This window comes from Miniopterus natalensis, chromosome 17 (genome assembly GCF_054644295.1).
Source record: "Miniopterus natalensis isolate mMinNat1 chromosome 17, mMinNat1.hap1, whole genome shotgun sequence".
Classification (NCBI taxonomy): Eukaryota; Metazoa; Chordata; class Mammalia; order Chiroptera; family Miniopteridae; genus Miniopterus; species Miniopterus natalensis.
The window spans coordinates 28,050,046-28,067,104 of record NC_142097.1 but is presented as its reverse complement, the minus strand read 5'-3'; the positions used below and the strand labels follow the sequence as shown (position 1 = coordinate 28,067,104).

At 51.9% G+C, this 17,059-nt stretch overlaps 1 protein-coding gene across 1 annotated transcript in view; it reads right to left on the bottom strand.

The window, feature by feature from the left end:
• The window catches only part of ABCC3 (ATP binding cassette subfamily C member 3), a 39,514-nt gene that overhangs the window by 11,092 nt on the left and 11,363 nt on the right, over nt 1-17,059 (bottom strand). The window contains exons 6-23 of the mRNA XM_087826211.1: nt 16,858-16,919; nt 16,089-16,220; nt 14,867-15,058; nt 11,432-11,609; nt 11,174-11,335; nt 10,549-10,641; nt 9,185-9,388; nt 8,941-9,087; nt 8,452-8,539; nt 8,015-8,081; nt 7,660-7,786; nt 7,409-7,585; nt 2,883-3,050; nt 2,404-2,593; nt 1,243-1,360; nt 894-1,041; nt 586-793; nt 62-372 (exon numbers count right to left, since the gene is read on the bottom strand). Of these exons, the coding sequence (XP_087682337.1) occupies nt 62-372; nt 586-793; nt 894-1,041; nt 1,243-1,360; nt 2,404-2,593; nt 2,883-3,050; nt 7,409-7,585; nt 7,660-7,786; nt 8,015-8,081; nt 8,452-8,539; nt 8,941-9,087; nt 9,185-9,388; nt 10,549-10,641; nt 11,174-11,335; nt 11,432-11,609; nt 14,867-15,058; nt 16,089-16,220; nt 16,858-16,919 (2,772 nt within the window). The remainder of the gene's footprint in view (nt 1-61; nt 373-585; nt 794-893; nt 1,042-1,242; nt 1,361-2,403; nt 2,594-2,882; nt 3,051-7,408; nt 7,586-7,659; nt 7,787-8,014; nt 8,082-8,451; nt 8,540-8,940; nt 9,088-9,184; nt 9,389-10,548; nt 10,642-11,173; nt 11,336-11,431; nt 11,610-14,866; nt 15,059-16,088; nt 16,221-16,857; nt 16,920-17,059) is intronic.

Below are 17,059 nucleotides of genomic sequence, written 5' to 3'. Positions count from 1 at the left end.
AAAGTCCAGCCCACCCAAGCGCTCCCCCTCCCGACAGCCAGGCCACCCACTCCCCGAGCACCTGCACAAAGATGTAGAAGACAGCGAGAGGCAGGATGACCACCGCAAAGAGCGGCGTGCTGGCCACGACCACCACGAGCGTAGAGATGGAGGTGAAGAAGGAACTCAGCAGCATGAGGATGGTGGGCGCCAGGACCTCGTCAATGACGTAGATGTCCTTGGAGAAGCGGTTGAGGATGCGGCCCGAAGGTGTCGTGTCGAAGAAGGACTGTGGCGAGCGCATCTTGTTGTGCAGCAGCGTCTGGTGAAGCAGGCGCGCAGCCCGAACACAGCCCACTGCCATCATGATGGACGACAGCACCACCAGGAGCCCTGTGGGAGGAGGCGAGGGCGCTCACTCACCTGGGCCGGGTGGCAGGCATGCGGGGGCAGGTCCCGAGATAGGGGCTAGCGGGTGGGCTGGGGAGGCGCTGGGGCGGGCAATGGCTGTGATGGTGGAGGGAAGGGCATGGTGTGGGGGACTCAGCAGCTCAGGGGTGAGAAAGGGGCTACTGGAACCCCTTCCAGGTGTCTCTGCACGCTCACCTTGGAGAATTCCCAAGGTGGCATAGACACCCAGCCTCTGGGTGGTGGTGTTCTGTTGGTGACCCACCACAGCCTCGTTGGTCCAGGCACTGAGCCACATGTTGGCCCCAATGGCAGCTGCACTTTGACCCGCATACAGCAGACAGATGACCAGTGTGGTACAGAGCCCCACAGCCTTGGCATAATCCCAGAACACGCTCAGCTTCACCTGCATGGCCGTGGGGGTCAGGGACAGAGGACTCCTGAGAGCCCCAGGACTGCTGGGGACCTGCCCACCCTCTCCAGCCCTCCTGGTGCACCCTACTCACCTTGCCCATCCCCACCTTCTCCTCTTCAATCAGCATCCCATTTGCCTTCGCTTCTGCTGCCTGCACTGCCTTTTCTGCCGGACCCAGGCGCCGCCGGGGTACAGGCCGACCTTGGCCCTCCCCCTCCGAGGACATGGTACTCAGCTGTCTGTGGAGGCAGCTGGTCAGGCCCCGAGAGGAGGCCTCTGACACGCCCACAACGCCGAGCCCCAGGAGGGGGTCTTAGGCAGCAGCGGAGGCCCAGGGCGTGAGTGTCGGGGAGAACGCCCATCTATCGCCACCCCACCTGGCAGGGCTTGGGGAGCCCTGACACAGCCTCCCAGGAGGCTGAGAGCTCTCAGTAGCTCACCTCATAAACTGCTTCTGGACCTCATATAGGACTGGTTCACTATCCATCAGGTCTGTGTGGCTGCTGAGCGTGTCTTCAATCAGCAGCACCTCTTCATCCTCTGCATCCTCCAAGGCTGCTGCAGGGAGGGAGGAAGGAGACAGAGGTCAGCTAGCTCCCCATAAGCCCCCATCCCTACTTCAATGAAGGAGCCTGAATGGACAAGCATGAGATAAGCAGGATGAGAGGGGTTGAAAGGGCAGCAAGGAAAATAACGACGGAAATAATTGACCGATTTTGTGTTGGAAAAAGAAAAGGGCAGCAAGAAAGACTTAGGTTAGATAAGAAGAAAAATTTCCCATCAGGGGCTATGGAGAAGGGGACTCAAATACAAGGGTTAGGAGCTTGGGTTCTAGAGTCAGGCCAGCTGAGCTTAAGTCCTACTCCCTCACTGCATGACTTTAGGCAGGCATGGGAAATGGGGGTAATAATAGAACCCACTTCATCATGTCATTGTGAGAATTAAAGGAGCAGATGCGTGTCAAGCGCTTAGCAAGGGGCAGGGCACTTAGTAAATGCGCACGACACGTTAGCTGTACATACAGCAGTCGGCAAGAAAACCCAGGAAAAGGTCAGTGAGCCAGCCCAGAGTTTGGGGTTGGGAAGCCGAGAGTGGACAACAAGGGGCAGGGGGAGGGGGGGAGGGCAGGGGTGTCTCATGAGCCCAGGGACTTGAATATGTTCAATGAGGACAGGGATTTTTCTGTTTGTTCACTGTTACCTCTCAGTGTTTAGAATAGTGCCTGGCCATAGTCATTGCTCAATAAATATTTGTTGATAAATAGATGGCATTGCTAAGTACTTACATATGTACCAAACAATGTATCTAGGAAACAGCCTTGCTGTATAAGCTTGGTCTGGGCCCTTATGCCCTTTTGACACACTGCGGCCCTGAGAAATGAGCTGCTGATCCACGTGGCACAGTTAAGGAAGAGAAGGAGGAGGGGCTTGATGACATCCGGTGCCCTTTCCCTCTTGGTGATGTCCAACCATCACACAGAGGGTCCAAGCTTCCCAGAACCTCCCTTGTACAGCACTGGGCCTGCCCCCAGATACTCAGAGGGACCCCCCAAGGCAGGGGAGATGCTGGTGGGGCCCAGGGCTATGGAGGGCCAGGGATACCGGTCCTGCTGTCCTCCAGGTGCTCCTCGCCCTCATCAGGTGCATAGTTGTGGAGGAAGTTGGCAAAGGAGCCATTGCGCTGCAGGAGGTCTGAGTAAGTGCCCACTTCAGACACCTGCCCATCAGCTAGCACTATGACGAAGTCTGTCTGTGGCAGGAAGCTGATGCCGTGCGTCACCAGCACCCGTGTCTGCGGAGAAGGCAGCAGGCTGTCACTCCCATCGCCCTGAGCACACAGCCCCACATGAGGCACAGGGCCATGGAGTGAGAGATACCGGTGTGCCAGGGATCACATCAGGGATTCACCCCGTGCTCACTGCAGCCGGCTCAGTGCATTTGGGTTTCCTTAGCTGCCCATCCCACTCCTGCTTCTCACATTCCCACACCTCCAAGTTTCGCCCAAACCCCTTGGCCTCCCACCAGTTCTCTCCTAGAGCCTTCGATTTCACCTTAGCCCCTTAGCCTCCTGGAGGCCTCACCTTGCTTGCCAGCACACCATCTGGCCCGATGACTTGGTCAAAGATATGCTTGGCCACGTGGGAGTCCACAGCTGAGAGTGGGTCATCCAACAAATAAATGTCGGCATCACTGTAAACAGCTCGGGCCAGACTGACCCGCTGCCGCTGGCCCCCAGACAAGTTAATGCCCTGGATGGAGGAGAGAGGTGGGAGGTGGATACTGGGTAGAAGAGAGTCAAACAGGCACCTGTCCACTGTCATTCAGCAAGGCAGGCCTCTAAATTCTCATTTTATATGCCTGGTCCTGACTCTGTAAAGCTGTAAGGCCATGAAAAAAAGGGTGGTGGCTCTCAGAGTTCTCCTGGGACATGTGAGGACATTCTTCTCCCTTTGCTATATCACCCTGCCCAACTGGTTCCCCTGCCAGCCACTGTCACATCTGGGAGGCTGGAAATCCCCAGGAAGTCCTTAGAATCTTAAGTCACCCATACAGTTTACAGATGACTTTCACAACAATTATCCCATTTGGCCCTCATATCAGTCCTTACAGGGAGGAACCATTAGCCCCACTTTCTAGATAGAGAAATTAAAGCCTAAGATGTTGATGACTTTGTTCAAGGTCCTGAGCAGTTAAGGTCAGAAACAACGATAGAAATCCAGCATCAACCCCAAAATTCATCAACCCTGAGATTGTTCATGTGCTAGAAGGAAGGTAAGATCTCTCCTTAAACCCATGGAAGGGAAACTGATGCCAATGGCAGCAGGGCTGGGCCCAGAGGGCAGACCCCAGAGGTATAGCTTGCTTTCCTACCACCAGTTTCCTCATTCCTTCTGGAACAGAGCCCAGGTCTTTGGGGTACCCTGAGAAACCGACCCCTGGGATGACCACATGTGAGCTAGGAGCTGGAGCTGTTGGGTAGAATCAGGTGTAGTGACTGAGGCATGTGAGAATGTCTACATTCAAACAACCAGTCTTTCTTGAGTGCCTACTATGTGCTGGGCACTGAATTAGGTTTGTGTGTGTGCGAGATCAGAGTAGGTCCAAGAGAGATGGGAAGGAGGAGTTGTGTCATAGATGAGGAGGTCTTCTCTGGGTTCCTATAACCTTGGACTCCTACTCCCCCATTCGCTCTGCTCAGGCTCAGGTCCTCATCATTGCCCCAAACCACCATGAGAGCCTCTTCACTGGGTCCTATGCTTTTGGGTCCCTCCATACTGTAATCAGAGCAGCTTTTCAGCTGTCCCTGCTTAAAATCCTTCACTGACAAATTGAACATCAAGATTAATAACAAGCCCTGGTCAGTGTCGCTCAGTTGGATGGGCATCACCCAATGCACCAGGAGGTTGCCAGTTCAATTCCTGGTCAGGGCACACGCCCAGGTTGCTGGCTCAACCCCTCATCAGGGGTGTGCAGGAGGCAGCCGATTGATGTTTCGCTCTCATATTGATGTTTCTCTCTCTCCCTCTCCCTTCCTCTCTCTCTAAAGGATCAATTTTTAAAAAGATAAATAACGATGATACTGGATTATAACCCATTGGATCAAATAAGAATCCATGAGCCCATGGCGATATAAAGAAATTAATGAGTAAGTAAAAAGGGGAAGGAGAAAGCTCTTGCTTAGAGTAAAATGCCAACTAATAACTATAGAATGAGTGGAGGTAGAAAATTACCATTTGGCAAACATAGTAAACACTGACTCAGATGAGAATCACCAGTGAACGTTATGAAATAAAATGATCAGTGAAAAGATACCACCTCAATCAAGTGATCAAAGTTAACATTGTTGATAAGGCACAAATTGACATCATATCCCTCCTAATAGGGTGCACCAAGAAGGACACAACATTACTTCTTTGATATTTCCCCCAAAAGCATATAATCTGAACCTAATTGTGCTGAAAATTGAGAGACATTCTACAAAATAACTGGCTGATACTTTTCAGAAGTGTCAAGGTCCTAAAAGACAAAGACTGAGGAATTACCCAGATTGATAGAGAATAAAGAGATATGACAAGTAAATGTAACTCGTGATCCTAGATTAGATCCCAGCCCAGGAAAGAAAATAGCTAAAAAAAGATATTACTGGGACAAATGATGACATTTGAGTACAGACTGTGAATTAGATAGTAATATTATATCAATATTAAATTTCTTGATTTTGATAATTCAACTATGGTTATGTAAGAGAATGCCATTGTTTTGAGGAAATATATGTTGAAATCTTTAGTATTAAAAATATAAAAGAGCTAAAACTCTTAGAAGAAAGCATAGGAGAAAAGTTTCATGAGATTGGCTTTAGTAATGATTTTTTGGCTATGACACCAAAAGCACAAGCAATAAAAGTAAAAATAGATAAATCATATCAAGATTAATAATTTCTGTGCATCAAAGAACACAACAGAATGAAAAGGCAACCTATAGAATAGGAGAAAATATTTGCAACTTATATATCTGATAAGGGGTTAAAATCCAGTAGAGTAAGTCCTTACTTACTGTAAGTCATTGTGACTTTAAGCTAAATGACGTATAATGAAACCCATTGATATAATCTATACAAACAAGAGTTAAGTTCCTACAGCTTGTCATCACGTTTTAACAAAATGACATTGAATGAAATGACATTATTTGAGGACCTGCTGTACACATAAAGAACTCCTACAACTCAACAACAAAAGACACCGAACAACTTGATCAAAAAATGGGCAGAGGACTCAAACAGACATTTCTCCAAAGAAGATATACAAATGGCCAACAAGCCCATGAAAAGATGCTCAACATCACTAATCATTAGAGAAATGCAAATCCAAACCTCAGTCAGATACCACCTCACACCCGTGAGCATGGCTACTATCAAAAAACAAACACAAACACACATGCACACACGCACACACGCACACACACACGTCACAAGTGTTGGCCAGGATATGTAGGAGTTGGGATTCTTGTGAACTGATGGTGGGAATGTAAAATGGTGCAGCCATTCCAGAAAACAGTGTGGCAGTTCCTCAAAAAAATAAAACAAAACATTGAATTACCATGTTATCTAGCAATTCCTCTTCTGGGTATATACTCAAAAGAATTGAAGATAGGGTCTTGGAGATATATTTGCACCCCCATCTTTGGAGCAGTATTACTCACAGTGGGTAAAAGGTGGAAGCAACTCGAGTGTCCACTGCCAAATGGATAAACAAAACATGGCATACACATAATGGAATATTATTTAGCCTTAAAAAGAAAAGAAATTTTGACAGGTGCTATAACATAAACGAACCTTATGCTACATGAAATAAGCCAGTCACACACACAAAAATATTATATGATTCCATTTATATGAAGTACCTGGAGGAGTCAAATGCAGAGAGACAGGAAGTAGCAAGGTGGTTGCCAAGAGCTGTTGTGTAACAGGCACGGAGTTTTAGGTTTGCAAGATGAAAAGAGTTCTGGAGACGGTGGTATCACAACGTGAGTGTACTTAACACTACTGGCCTGTACACTTAAAAATGGTGACGATGGTAAACTTTGTTATGTACATGTCGTAACAATTAAAAATAAATAAACTAAAAAACAAAAACTTTCACCGATATCCCATGTTTTTTAGGGTAAATGCCAAAACCTTAACCAAGGTCTTCAAGGCTCTGCCTTGCCCTGTACCCAACCCACCCCTTCCTAACTAGTCTACCCACATTCCTCGGCTCACACCTTCCAAGGCCTTCCATCCCTCTTGGTAAAAGCCACACTCCTTACAGCGGCCTGCAAGGCACTGTGTGAAATGGCTGCCTGGACACCTCACTGGCCTCATCTCCCCCTCCTTACCCCTGCTCACTCCACTCCAGCCTACTGGCCTCCTCGCTGGTCCTCAAGTGTCCCAATCACACTCCTGCCCCAGGGGCTTTGCCCTTAGCACTCCCTCTGCCTCTAGGCCTTTCCCCCAGACAGAGCTCCGAGTCTCCAGACGTGGCCCACTCCCTCCCTTTGTCCAGGTTTCCAGTTCTCACTGAGGCTTTCCCAAGGCACCTTGACAACACAGCCCCATACAAATTCCCATATCCCTTCTCTGTTTCATTCTCTCCCCCTTAGCATTTATCTAATATATTACATATTTTACTTTTTTATCTTGTTATTGTCTCTTTCCCCACTAGGATGTAAGCTATTTGAACTGCTGTATTCGCTGCTGTGTAACAGCGCCTGGGATATAGGTGTGTAATGAAACCTGAAGAATGAATGGATGCAGAGACAAATGAGCTCTCCCTCAGCTGTGAAAATTCAGCTCCAAAGCGGTACTTTTCCTATGCAGACTTCCCCCTCACTGCCCTCCCTGTCCCCTGCACAGGCCTTCAGCCTGGTGGGCAGGCATTCTACGGCCTCTACCTGTTCACACGGTGCCCTTTCCCGTAACAGATCTGTTTCCCCAGTGCCTAGTACAGAGCTGAGCATGATATTACATGGATGTGTGAATAAATGAATGAGTGCATACATGGACCTGGGTTGGGCTGAGGTGGGCAGGTATATGTGCCAACTACCCAGAGTATGAGAGGGGACCATGTACCTTCTCTCCAATCTCTGTCTTGTCCCCACCAGGCAGCACCTCCAGGTCAGCTACCAGGGCACAGGCCTCCAGGGTTTGTTGGTAGCGCTTGGGGTCCAGGGCTCGGCCAAAGAGCACATTATCCTGAAGAGTGCAGTTCTGGATCCAGGCCTGCTGGGGCACAAAGGCCACGGAGCCCTGGCCACAGGAGAACCCTACGGTTACCTTGGGGTTTGCCAAGCTTCCCTTCCCAGAGTCCCTACCCCACTCACCTTCACATACACCTTGCCTTCCAGCTTCTCCATCTCTCCCAGAAGGGCAGACACCAGGGAGGACTTTCCACAGCCCACGGGCCCTACCACGGCCACCAGTGCCCCTTTTGGCACCTGGATATCTAAGCTGAGAGACCAGGAGCCCAGTCAAAAGCAAAGATCAGGTTTTTGATTACCAACCATCCACCTGGAACCCTAAGCCCTTCTCTCTTCCAGATTCTACCCTGGCAACTGAGGCTCTTCCTGCTTTCCAGGCCAAAGACTTGGGGGTAAGCGTCAGGGCAGGTTTTGCTATTTATTGATCTGAACTTTGGCCCCCTGTAGGCAGCTAAGAAGGGATGGGAGAAGCTGGTACCTGTGCAGGGTTGGGGGCAGGTCCTGGGCCCAGGTGAAGGTGCCGCTTTCTATAGTGACTGCACAGCCTGAGAGGGTCAAGGTATACAGGGTCAGGGGGCAGGCAAGACAAGGGAGAGAGGATCCCTGGGGGAGGCTGGGAGGAAGAGGGAGGGGGAGACCTGGGGAAGGGGCCCGGGGAGAAGGCAGGGGAGCTTGGGGCACAGTGAAAGGGACAAGGAGTCCTGGGAGAGGGGCACAGGGAGCCCCAGGGAAGGAAGGAGAGTGGGGAAGGCTAGAGAGGGCTGGAGAGGAGAGCAGAGAAGAGGGCAAAGGCAGGAATAGAGCTAAAGATATGAAAGAAGAGAAGGGGTCACAAGAGAAAAGGTAAAAGCTTGGAACAGAGATTTTCTGGAGCAGGGGCTGCTGCAAGAACAGCCCAGATAGGGGTCCCTGGACCTGGGGCGATGGTCTTTCTTTCCACACACTGGGGGTCAAGTTCATCTTGGTTCAGGAAATGCTGGATCCGTTTCAGAGATACGCTGGTCTGCAGAAGGGCATGAGTCAGCCCTGGAAGCTGTGCTTTTTCTATCCCCTCCACTCCCTCTTACACTTGCCTGGCACCCAACTTCCTGGGCGAGGCCAGGCCTCCTGAAGGCCCAGACACTGGGGCCCCTCCTATAACTGAGTCTTCCCTGGCTCCCACTGCCAAAGACAGAGTCCAGGTTGGTAAGAAGAGGTTGTCTCCAGAACTCAGGTTTCCAGGGACCCCGCCTGACCCCAAATGACACCTGACTCTAATGATTTCATTCAACTTTGAACACTTCATCATAATGCCAGATGGCCCTCTCCTGATTCCAGTAACTCTCCTTGATTATCCCCTGACCCTAAGGGACCCCAGCAACCTGCCCTCGCTCCAGCAGAATCCCCAGCCCCACCTGGTCTTACCTGGGTCAGGCCACTGATTAACTGGGGCAGCATGCTGAGGGGGTTCTTTAAGATATTGAACAGGGACACGGACACAAAGGCCTTCTCGGCGTCCAGCACGTTGTTTGGGTCCACAGACACATACACTCCGAGGGAAATGAGGGTCACCTGGAGGGCAGTGAGGGTGGATGTCAGGGTAGAGTACACTGGGCCCAGAGGCCTGGGGTACCCAGGTGGGAGGCCAGCCCTGGCAGGAGAGCCTCACCAGGAAAGGGGTGCAGATCCAGGTGAAGATGGATATGGCGTGGAGGTAGGCACTCTGGCGCAGCACCCGGAGCTCATTCTGCCGGATGCTCTCTACTTGCTGCAAGAAGCTGGGCTCCCAGGCATACAGCTTCAGCACCTTGATGCCACCCAGGATCTCGCTCATCAGCTTGATGCGCGAGTCCTTGAACTTCATTTGTTCTACCTGAGGAAAGAGTGGCAGTGGCACGCTCCCCAACCCAGACCTCTGCCCGCAGGGGCTGGTACTTTCGATGCACTGGCCTAGGCTGCAGCCATTGGGCTGCTCACAGCTCCTCCTCCCTCCTCCCCTGTTGGGCCTGTGCTGCACCTCAGCCTGGAAGGCCCAGCCAAGCCTCCCCCTTCTCCCAACAAAATCCAGTTCCAGCTCAGTGCCAGTGTCAATGTCCCTCCCAGGCAGCCTCCTCTGCCTCCTTCCCTGGGTCTCTAAGGCACACAGTACTTTCCTTTTGTCCCCATAGTGATCCTAACCCTAATCCAGGGCACAGCTCGCCAAATAAATGTATTTACTCAACCCCTATTTATTGAGGGCCTACTATGTGCCAGGCCACATGCTAGATGTGGGGCAGATAAAGATTAACAACTCAATCAAGGCCCCGGCCTTCATGAAGCTGACAATCTGATGGGGAGGCAGGTAGGAAGCAAACAATTACCTAAATAAATGCTTAACAAATTAGTATGTGTACTCTGAAGGGAAACAACAGGATTCTGTGAGATTCTGGGAAATCGGAGTTTCTGTTGGGAGGTAGGAGAAGGGAAGGGGTTGGCAAGCAAAGAAGGGAAGAGCATTCCAGGAAACTGTAAGGTGGCCCAGAGGTACATAGAGCTTGGTGTTTTGGAAAAAAGTAAGATGACCAGGCTGGCTGAAATTTGGCCATACTTCAGGGGGTGAGGGCTTGCAAGGTGAGCAAGGACCTGGTAGGTAGTCCTAAGGACTTTGTCATTTATTCTATGTGCAGTGGGAAGCTACTGAAGACTTCAATAATGTTTGCAAATAAAGAACTGGATGACTGGCTATTCACACTCAACACAGTGTAAGGAGAAATTCTCATTAGACCAGAAGACGCAGGTTCCAGTCCCAGCTATGTCTGATGCTGGATTGCCATCATCTCTCTGGGCCTTGGCTCTTCAGTTGCAAAATAAGAATGTTTCTAAAACCCTCTCGGGGTTGTGAGGAAAGAGTGAGCTAAGGTTTGTGAAAGTGGCTTGTAGCCATCCATTGTCAGTAAACAAAATAATTGAGGGGCCTCGGGTTAGTGAACGCCCTTGCCTAGGCACCTGGCCAGGTGCTGCGGGCAGAAGCTGAGCACCTGCAATAGCACCCACCTGTAAAGAACGCATCTTCATGGCCACAGCTCCATTGACTGGGATCAGCAAGACCATGAGAGCGACTCCAGCCAGAACGGAGGGCCCTAGGTTCTGAGGAGACACAGTTGGAGAGATAAGACAGATAACCAAAGTGCATACGTAGAAGGAACCCAACAGACATAGGCTTATTGGCCTGAAACACAGAGATGGGCAGGAAGCAACAGATGATGACCAGCCAGATAGACAGTGAAAAGTGGACACACAGAGAAAGCCAAAAGACGAAAACATCTGCAGGAGCAGCCAGCCATCAGATAATGAAACAGACAGGCACAGACAGGCAGACATGGGGGGGTGTCCAGACACACAGGAGGGCAAATACAGACAGTGACAGTCAGTCACACACACCCTGCCTCCTGGTTCCTCTTTTCTCCCCTGGGATCTTCGAGAAGGATAATTACCCAGGCTGGAAAGATTTGGTTGCAGACACGGGCATCCTCCCAGTCCCAATCCCACCCCAAATATCTAAGAAAGCTCTTGTGTTCATTATGTAGCCCCTCCGCTGACCCAGAATAACCCTCTCATGCCCTTTCTCAGCAAAGTCAAGGTCAGAGGAAGGGGACAGAAGTCAGGGTTTGAGAGTCACCTCCCAGAGGAAGTAGATGGCCAGGAAGATCTGCAGAGGTCCCGACCACAGCAGGTTGAGGAAGGGGGCAACGTCCATGACACGCTGGGCATCCACTGACATAAGGTTGACCATTTCTCCCACAGTAGACTCACGCTTGACTGAATTGGTGATGACCAGAGCCTGCAGGTGGACAGCAGGTGATGAACAGGGCCCGTGAGGTTCTCCAAAGCTCCCCAGGGCCAAGCTCCCCAGCCCCCCTGCCCTGCTCCAGCTGACCTTCTTGTAGATGATCCCTATAATCGCCGTTCGCAGCCTCAACCCCATCACGAAGATGCAGTGGTAATACTGGTGCAAGATCAGAGTCTGCATCATGGCGCACGTGAACATCAGCCCGGCCACCAGGAAGCCCCACCAGGTGGGAGCCATGGGGTTTGAAATGAATCGGATCAGGATGCTGCAAGGGCAGGAGAGAAGCATGAGGGTGGGGAGGGCTCCCCAGGCTTCTCCCTCAGCCTCCACTAGGCCTCCTCCTCTGAAACCTCGCAGGTAGGGGCTGCTGGCCCACCCCCCAGACCAGGGGGACTCAGCCCAGTGGCGCCTCAAGACCGTGACCCTCCATCCTTGCTCCCTTCTGCCTTCAACTCCTTTTCTATCTCCTGTGGCTCCCACCGCCCCTTTCTATCACTCTCATCACCAGCCTCACCTGCCTGCCTTTCTTGCCTGCTGGACCACATGGCAGGAAGTAATGTCACGTGTTCCTTGATTTGGCTTTTCTGTGCCTCTCCTGGGCTGCAGAGAGCTAGGAGCCTACTGCATGACCACACAGACTCTTACCCCTCAAATCCAACCTCTCACATCAGCCAGCCCCAGTGCTACCTGGTGACTTTCTTCAGGGCCCTACCCACCTCTTCCTCTTTACTTCTCTAACCTTCTGACCCATCTACTCTCTGCCCCTCTCAGCAACTACTCACTTAAGTCTTCCCACTTAACTCATCCATTGAAAACTCCCCACCATCCACAAACTTTCCTCCCAACACTTGCCCTCTTCCCATTCTCCTGCCTCAGGATAGCGTCCCTCTAGTTTTCCGAGCTTTATCCTGTCCCCCTAAGCTCTGGATCCCATCTACCTCCTCAGGAATATGCTCCATCATTGGCCCTCCCTCTCCTGATCTTCAATAGCTTCATCTCTGCTGGCAGCTCTGTATCTTCTCCTTTTGACATGACCAATTCTCTTCCATGTTGGGACAAACCTCCCCTTGACCACATGGAGCTACCTCCATAGTCACAGCCAGGCCTCTCCTTCTGGGGGTTGAATGTGTCTCCCAAAAAGATACATTTGAGTCCTAACCCTTGGTGCCTGTGAATGTGACCTTTTTTGGAAATAAGGTCTTTGCAGATGTAATCAACCAAGTTAAGATGAGATCACTAGGGTGGGCCCTAATCCAATGACTAGTGTCCTTATAAGAGACAGGAGAGGGATATTTGCACATACACACAGGAAGAGGCCATTCGAAGATGGAGGCAGAGATAGGAGTGATGTGTCCACAAACTTAGGAATGCCAAGCAGTGCCAGCAACCACCAGAGGCTAGGAAGCATGGAACAGATTCTCATTCAGAACCTCTAGGAGGAACTAACCCTACCAACACCTTGATTTCAGATTTCTGGCCTCCAGAACTGTGAGAGAATAAATTTCTGTTGTTTTAAGCCACCCAGTTTGTGGTAATTTGTTACAGCAGCCACAGAAAACAAATGTATTTTTCTTTACAGGAAGTTTCTAGACTCCACGACCCCTGCCTCCACTGCAGACCCCTGCTCTCAGGGCCTTCCCTCTGTCCTAGTTCTCTGTTCTTGGCAAAGTCACTGACAAACTCCACGTTGCCTTCCTTAGGCTCTATTTTTTTCTTTTATTAAATTCTCACCCGAGGATATTTTTTCAATTGCTTTTCAGTGAGAGTGGAAGGGAGAGGGGGAGAGAGAAAGAAAAAGAAAGAGAGACGCATCGATTGGATGCCTCCCGCATGCTCCCCGACCGGGACCAGGGATTGAGCCTGCAACTGAGGTGCATGCCCTTGACCGGAATCAAACCCAAGACCCTTCAGTCCACGGGCCAACGCTCTAACCACTGAGCCAAACCGGTTAGGGCCTTAGGCTCTATTTTACTGGCCATGTTGCTTCACTGGAGACCATGCTTTTTCTTGGAAGCACTCTGCTCCTCCATCCCTGACCCCTCCAAGCCAGGCTTCTGCTTACCTCTTTCCTATAAGAATTCCCTAGGCTCTCTCTGGGACCTGTACATGGCAAAGCTTAGCCACACATGTAAGACCCTGGGCTTCCACAGATGGCTCTGAAAATGTGATCTCCAGCTAGCTGGCAGTCTCACCTCGGGAGACACAGTAGCACCTTAGGCCCATGTGGCCAAGACTCAACTCACCACCTGGCCCAGTGCCCAGTGCCCTTCTCCCACTAAGTTCATCATCTCAGCAAAAGATCTAACCTCCTCCAGCCACCCTTGACCCCTCCCTCTCCCTGGCACAGCCCCCATAGTAGCTTCTGAATCCTATCTCGTTCCTGGCCTGGGCTTTCATCTACCCTGGCTGGCCCACTTCCATCTGGCCACCTGCCCCATTTCCCCCACACTACTGGCAGGGAATCCTTCCAAAATGCAAACCAGATGCCCCTCCCTGGCGGCAAATCTTTTAAGGATCTCCTTAGCTCCCCCCACTTCCCCTTGTATTTCTGCCCCTCCCTCTGGTCACGCTATCCTCCAGCATTCCAGCATTCAGAAATACTTGGAGTTCCTGAGTCACGCTGTCTCAGGTCTTTGTGACTTGGCCTAGACTGCACCTTCCCTTCCTTCCTCACCTGGTTAACTAACCCCTGCTTGTCCTTCCAAGTTTGATAACCTCCCTGGCTGGCAAATGTACCCTGCTCCTTCCCCAGCTGGCTTCTTTAGCCTGCCTGGGCTTGTCCAGACACCTGATACACCACCTCTGCCTGCACTGTGCTCTAATGTATTTACACACTGGTGTCTCCCACAAGACATTAAGACCATAGCTTGCTGATCTCTGTATCCCTAACATTTGGCACCATTTTAGTACCTGGGGCTCAATCAATATTCATTGAGTAAACGAATGCATGAATGGAGGGGCAAAGAGTTGGCGGCTCACCTGCCAGGCAGCACTCTTTCCGCCCTCTCATTTGAGAGCTCCTTCAAGTCCAAGCTACTATGTGACAGATAATAGAGTCTATCATCTGGAAAGAATGCTGTAGCTAGAGATCAGAGCCCTCGACTCAAATCCATCTTTATCAGCTGTGTGCCCTTGGGTAAGTCACTTCACCTCTCTAAGTTTCTGCTTCCTCACTTGTTTTGTTTTGTTTGTTTTAATATAGTTTTTCTGCTTCCTTGTTTGTAAAATGGGAATAGGGACACCTCTCTGTAGGATTTAAAGAGAGAATGTTAACACAGCCACCAGGGAGCCTGGCACACAGTATGTACTTGGTAAATATAAGTTGGATGTGAATAGGAAAACAGAGGTGAGAGGCACTGCCACTGCCAAAGGGCACAGAGAAAGTAGAAAGAGCTCCTTTGGTTCCTGCTCTGGGGCTCTTTTCACTACATGTTGTCCCTTCCTCTAGGCTCAGTCCTCAGGGACAGCCAGCCATTGCCCCTGCCCAGTAAAGGGCTGCAGCAAGAGGGAGTGTGCTAAGACCTGAGCAGCCGTGGGTTGACGAAGGTGAGCAGGTCCTGGACTAGCATGAAGCATGTGCTGATGATGAAGCCGGGGCCAAAGGTGGCCAGCAGGGCCCGCAGGAAGGAGGGCTCCCGGGGCTTGGGCCGGCCCCCCAGCAGCTCCTCATCCTCACTGGAGACTGTCTTCCCAGGTGCTGCTTCGGCCTTATGTCTGGTGGGGGAGGAAGGAGCAGTGGGTAGGAATGGACCCCATGCGGCCAAATCCTGGGATGAGTGGGGAGGAGAGGGGAGCTGCTTTCTTGACTTTCAGGACGGGAGGGGGAGGGACAAGATGACTTTCCAGGTAATTCCCCAAGAGACTTTGTCTTCAGGTGCTAGAGGGTATATGAGTGGTACCCTAACTGCTTCCTGAGGACTATAACCCAGCAGTGCCTGGCCTGCTGAGAGGGAAGGGACACTTGGGCAGGGAAGGCTAGGGACCTAGTCACCAGGAAGGGGGTAGAGGTGACATGGAGGGCCAGAGAAGGGGTGACCAGACAGACTGGGGCGCCATAGGGCTTCCCAGAGGCTCCAAGCCATGGAAGCCAAGACACTGCTGACCAAGCTCAAGTCCCTGGCTCCTCTGACAGCCAGTGGTAATCAGGCCTCCTGACTGAACAAGCACTGAAATCCCAGGGAAGGGGGCTCAGTCCCAGGTCAGAAGTGGGTAGGAAAGGAGGGCTCAGAGCCCCAGCTCCCTTGGCTGGGCAGTTGGGCAGTTGGCCAGAGATGGATTCCTTGATGGGAGGCTGCCAGTGGGAAGGCACCTCAGCTGGAGGGTCACCTTCTCCAGCCCCTGGCCCTCCTGAGGGAAGACCCTGGAATCTAGCCTTCACGTCGGGCACGGTGGTGCAGTAGTAAGAACAGCAGAGCCGACAACTGGCTATGGATCCCAGCTCTGCCACTACCAAGGGGACTTTGAGTGTGCCATAAACTTCTCTGTCCCCATCTGTAACAAGGGGACAACAGAATGCACAGCATTGGGCTGTTGGAGATTGAGTCCATCTCCGTGTGCAGGGCCGTGCCTGGGGTAGAAATCAGCGCTACAAAAGTGGCAGCCGCACTCTGGCCTCAGTAGAGCTGGGAAGCGCTTCTCCCTACCCCAGCCACGCAGTCATCCCAGGTCTAGCAGCCTCCCCTGTGGGAGACCAGGCTACACGAAGGGGCTGGGTGGGGAGGTGTGGGGAAGGGGACGGCCTCACCGTGCTCCCTGCTTTTGCTGCTTCTTCCAGGCCTCCAGCAGCCTCTGCACCACCACCTTGGAGCAATCCTCCTTGTTCAGGGCCCAGAGGTCCTGCTCTTCCAGGGGGCGCCGGTAGCCAAGGATGGCCAACCTGGGGCAGGCAGATGGCCCCCATGGGGTCAGAGTTTAGCAGCCTGGAGCTGGGACCAGTGTCTCCAGAAAGGAGGGTCTCCCTAGGGTGCTATGGTCAAGGGAGTTGTCTCCTTTATTGCCACAGTGAACAGGCTGGAGGTCACTGCCCCCATCCCATTCTCAGGCCCCTTCTCTCCCTCTTCCCCAGATGCCCCATTGGTCCCTGGGTCCTGGTGATGAAGTCCATGCTGGCTGGGCCTCTTCAGCGCAGCACCGTTAATAAGCTGTCACCCAGGTCACAGACACAATTATCTTGCTCAAGCCACTCTGACGGGTGGCCAAGGAGATGACAGAAGAGCTTGGAACTAATTACGGTTTTCTTCTAGCCCCCAGGCCTGTCCTCACCACCTGCCAGATGCAGGGCTGGCCTGTGGCCTGGCATTGAAGCGAGGCCAGGCCTGGCCTTTGCACTCAGCCTCCAGCCCAAACAGTCTCCATTCTCTCCTGCTCCATGGCCATTGAGGCAGGGGCTTAGAGGGGCCAGTCAGGCCCAGCTTCTCAGGCCCCTGAATTTCCAGCCTGCTCCCCTTCCTCCCTCTTGCCCCCATCTCCCGGGCCCCTCCCTCTGGCCCAGGCTGGAGGAAGAACCAACTCACTTTGTGAACCACCAGAAAGACAGGCGGGAGAGGAAACCAGCGTCAGTCTCTGGGCAGGGGTTCTAGAAGGTGAGAGTGGAATGGGAAAAATCAGGAGTGTCCACCACCCTCTCAAGGCAGAGTAGAGGGAGGAGGCCCCATTGCCCTCCAGCTCCAAGCCCCAGGTGGCACATTGTGGAGAGTGACCTGGGATGGAAGGTAC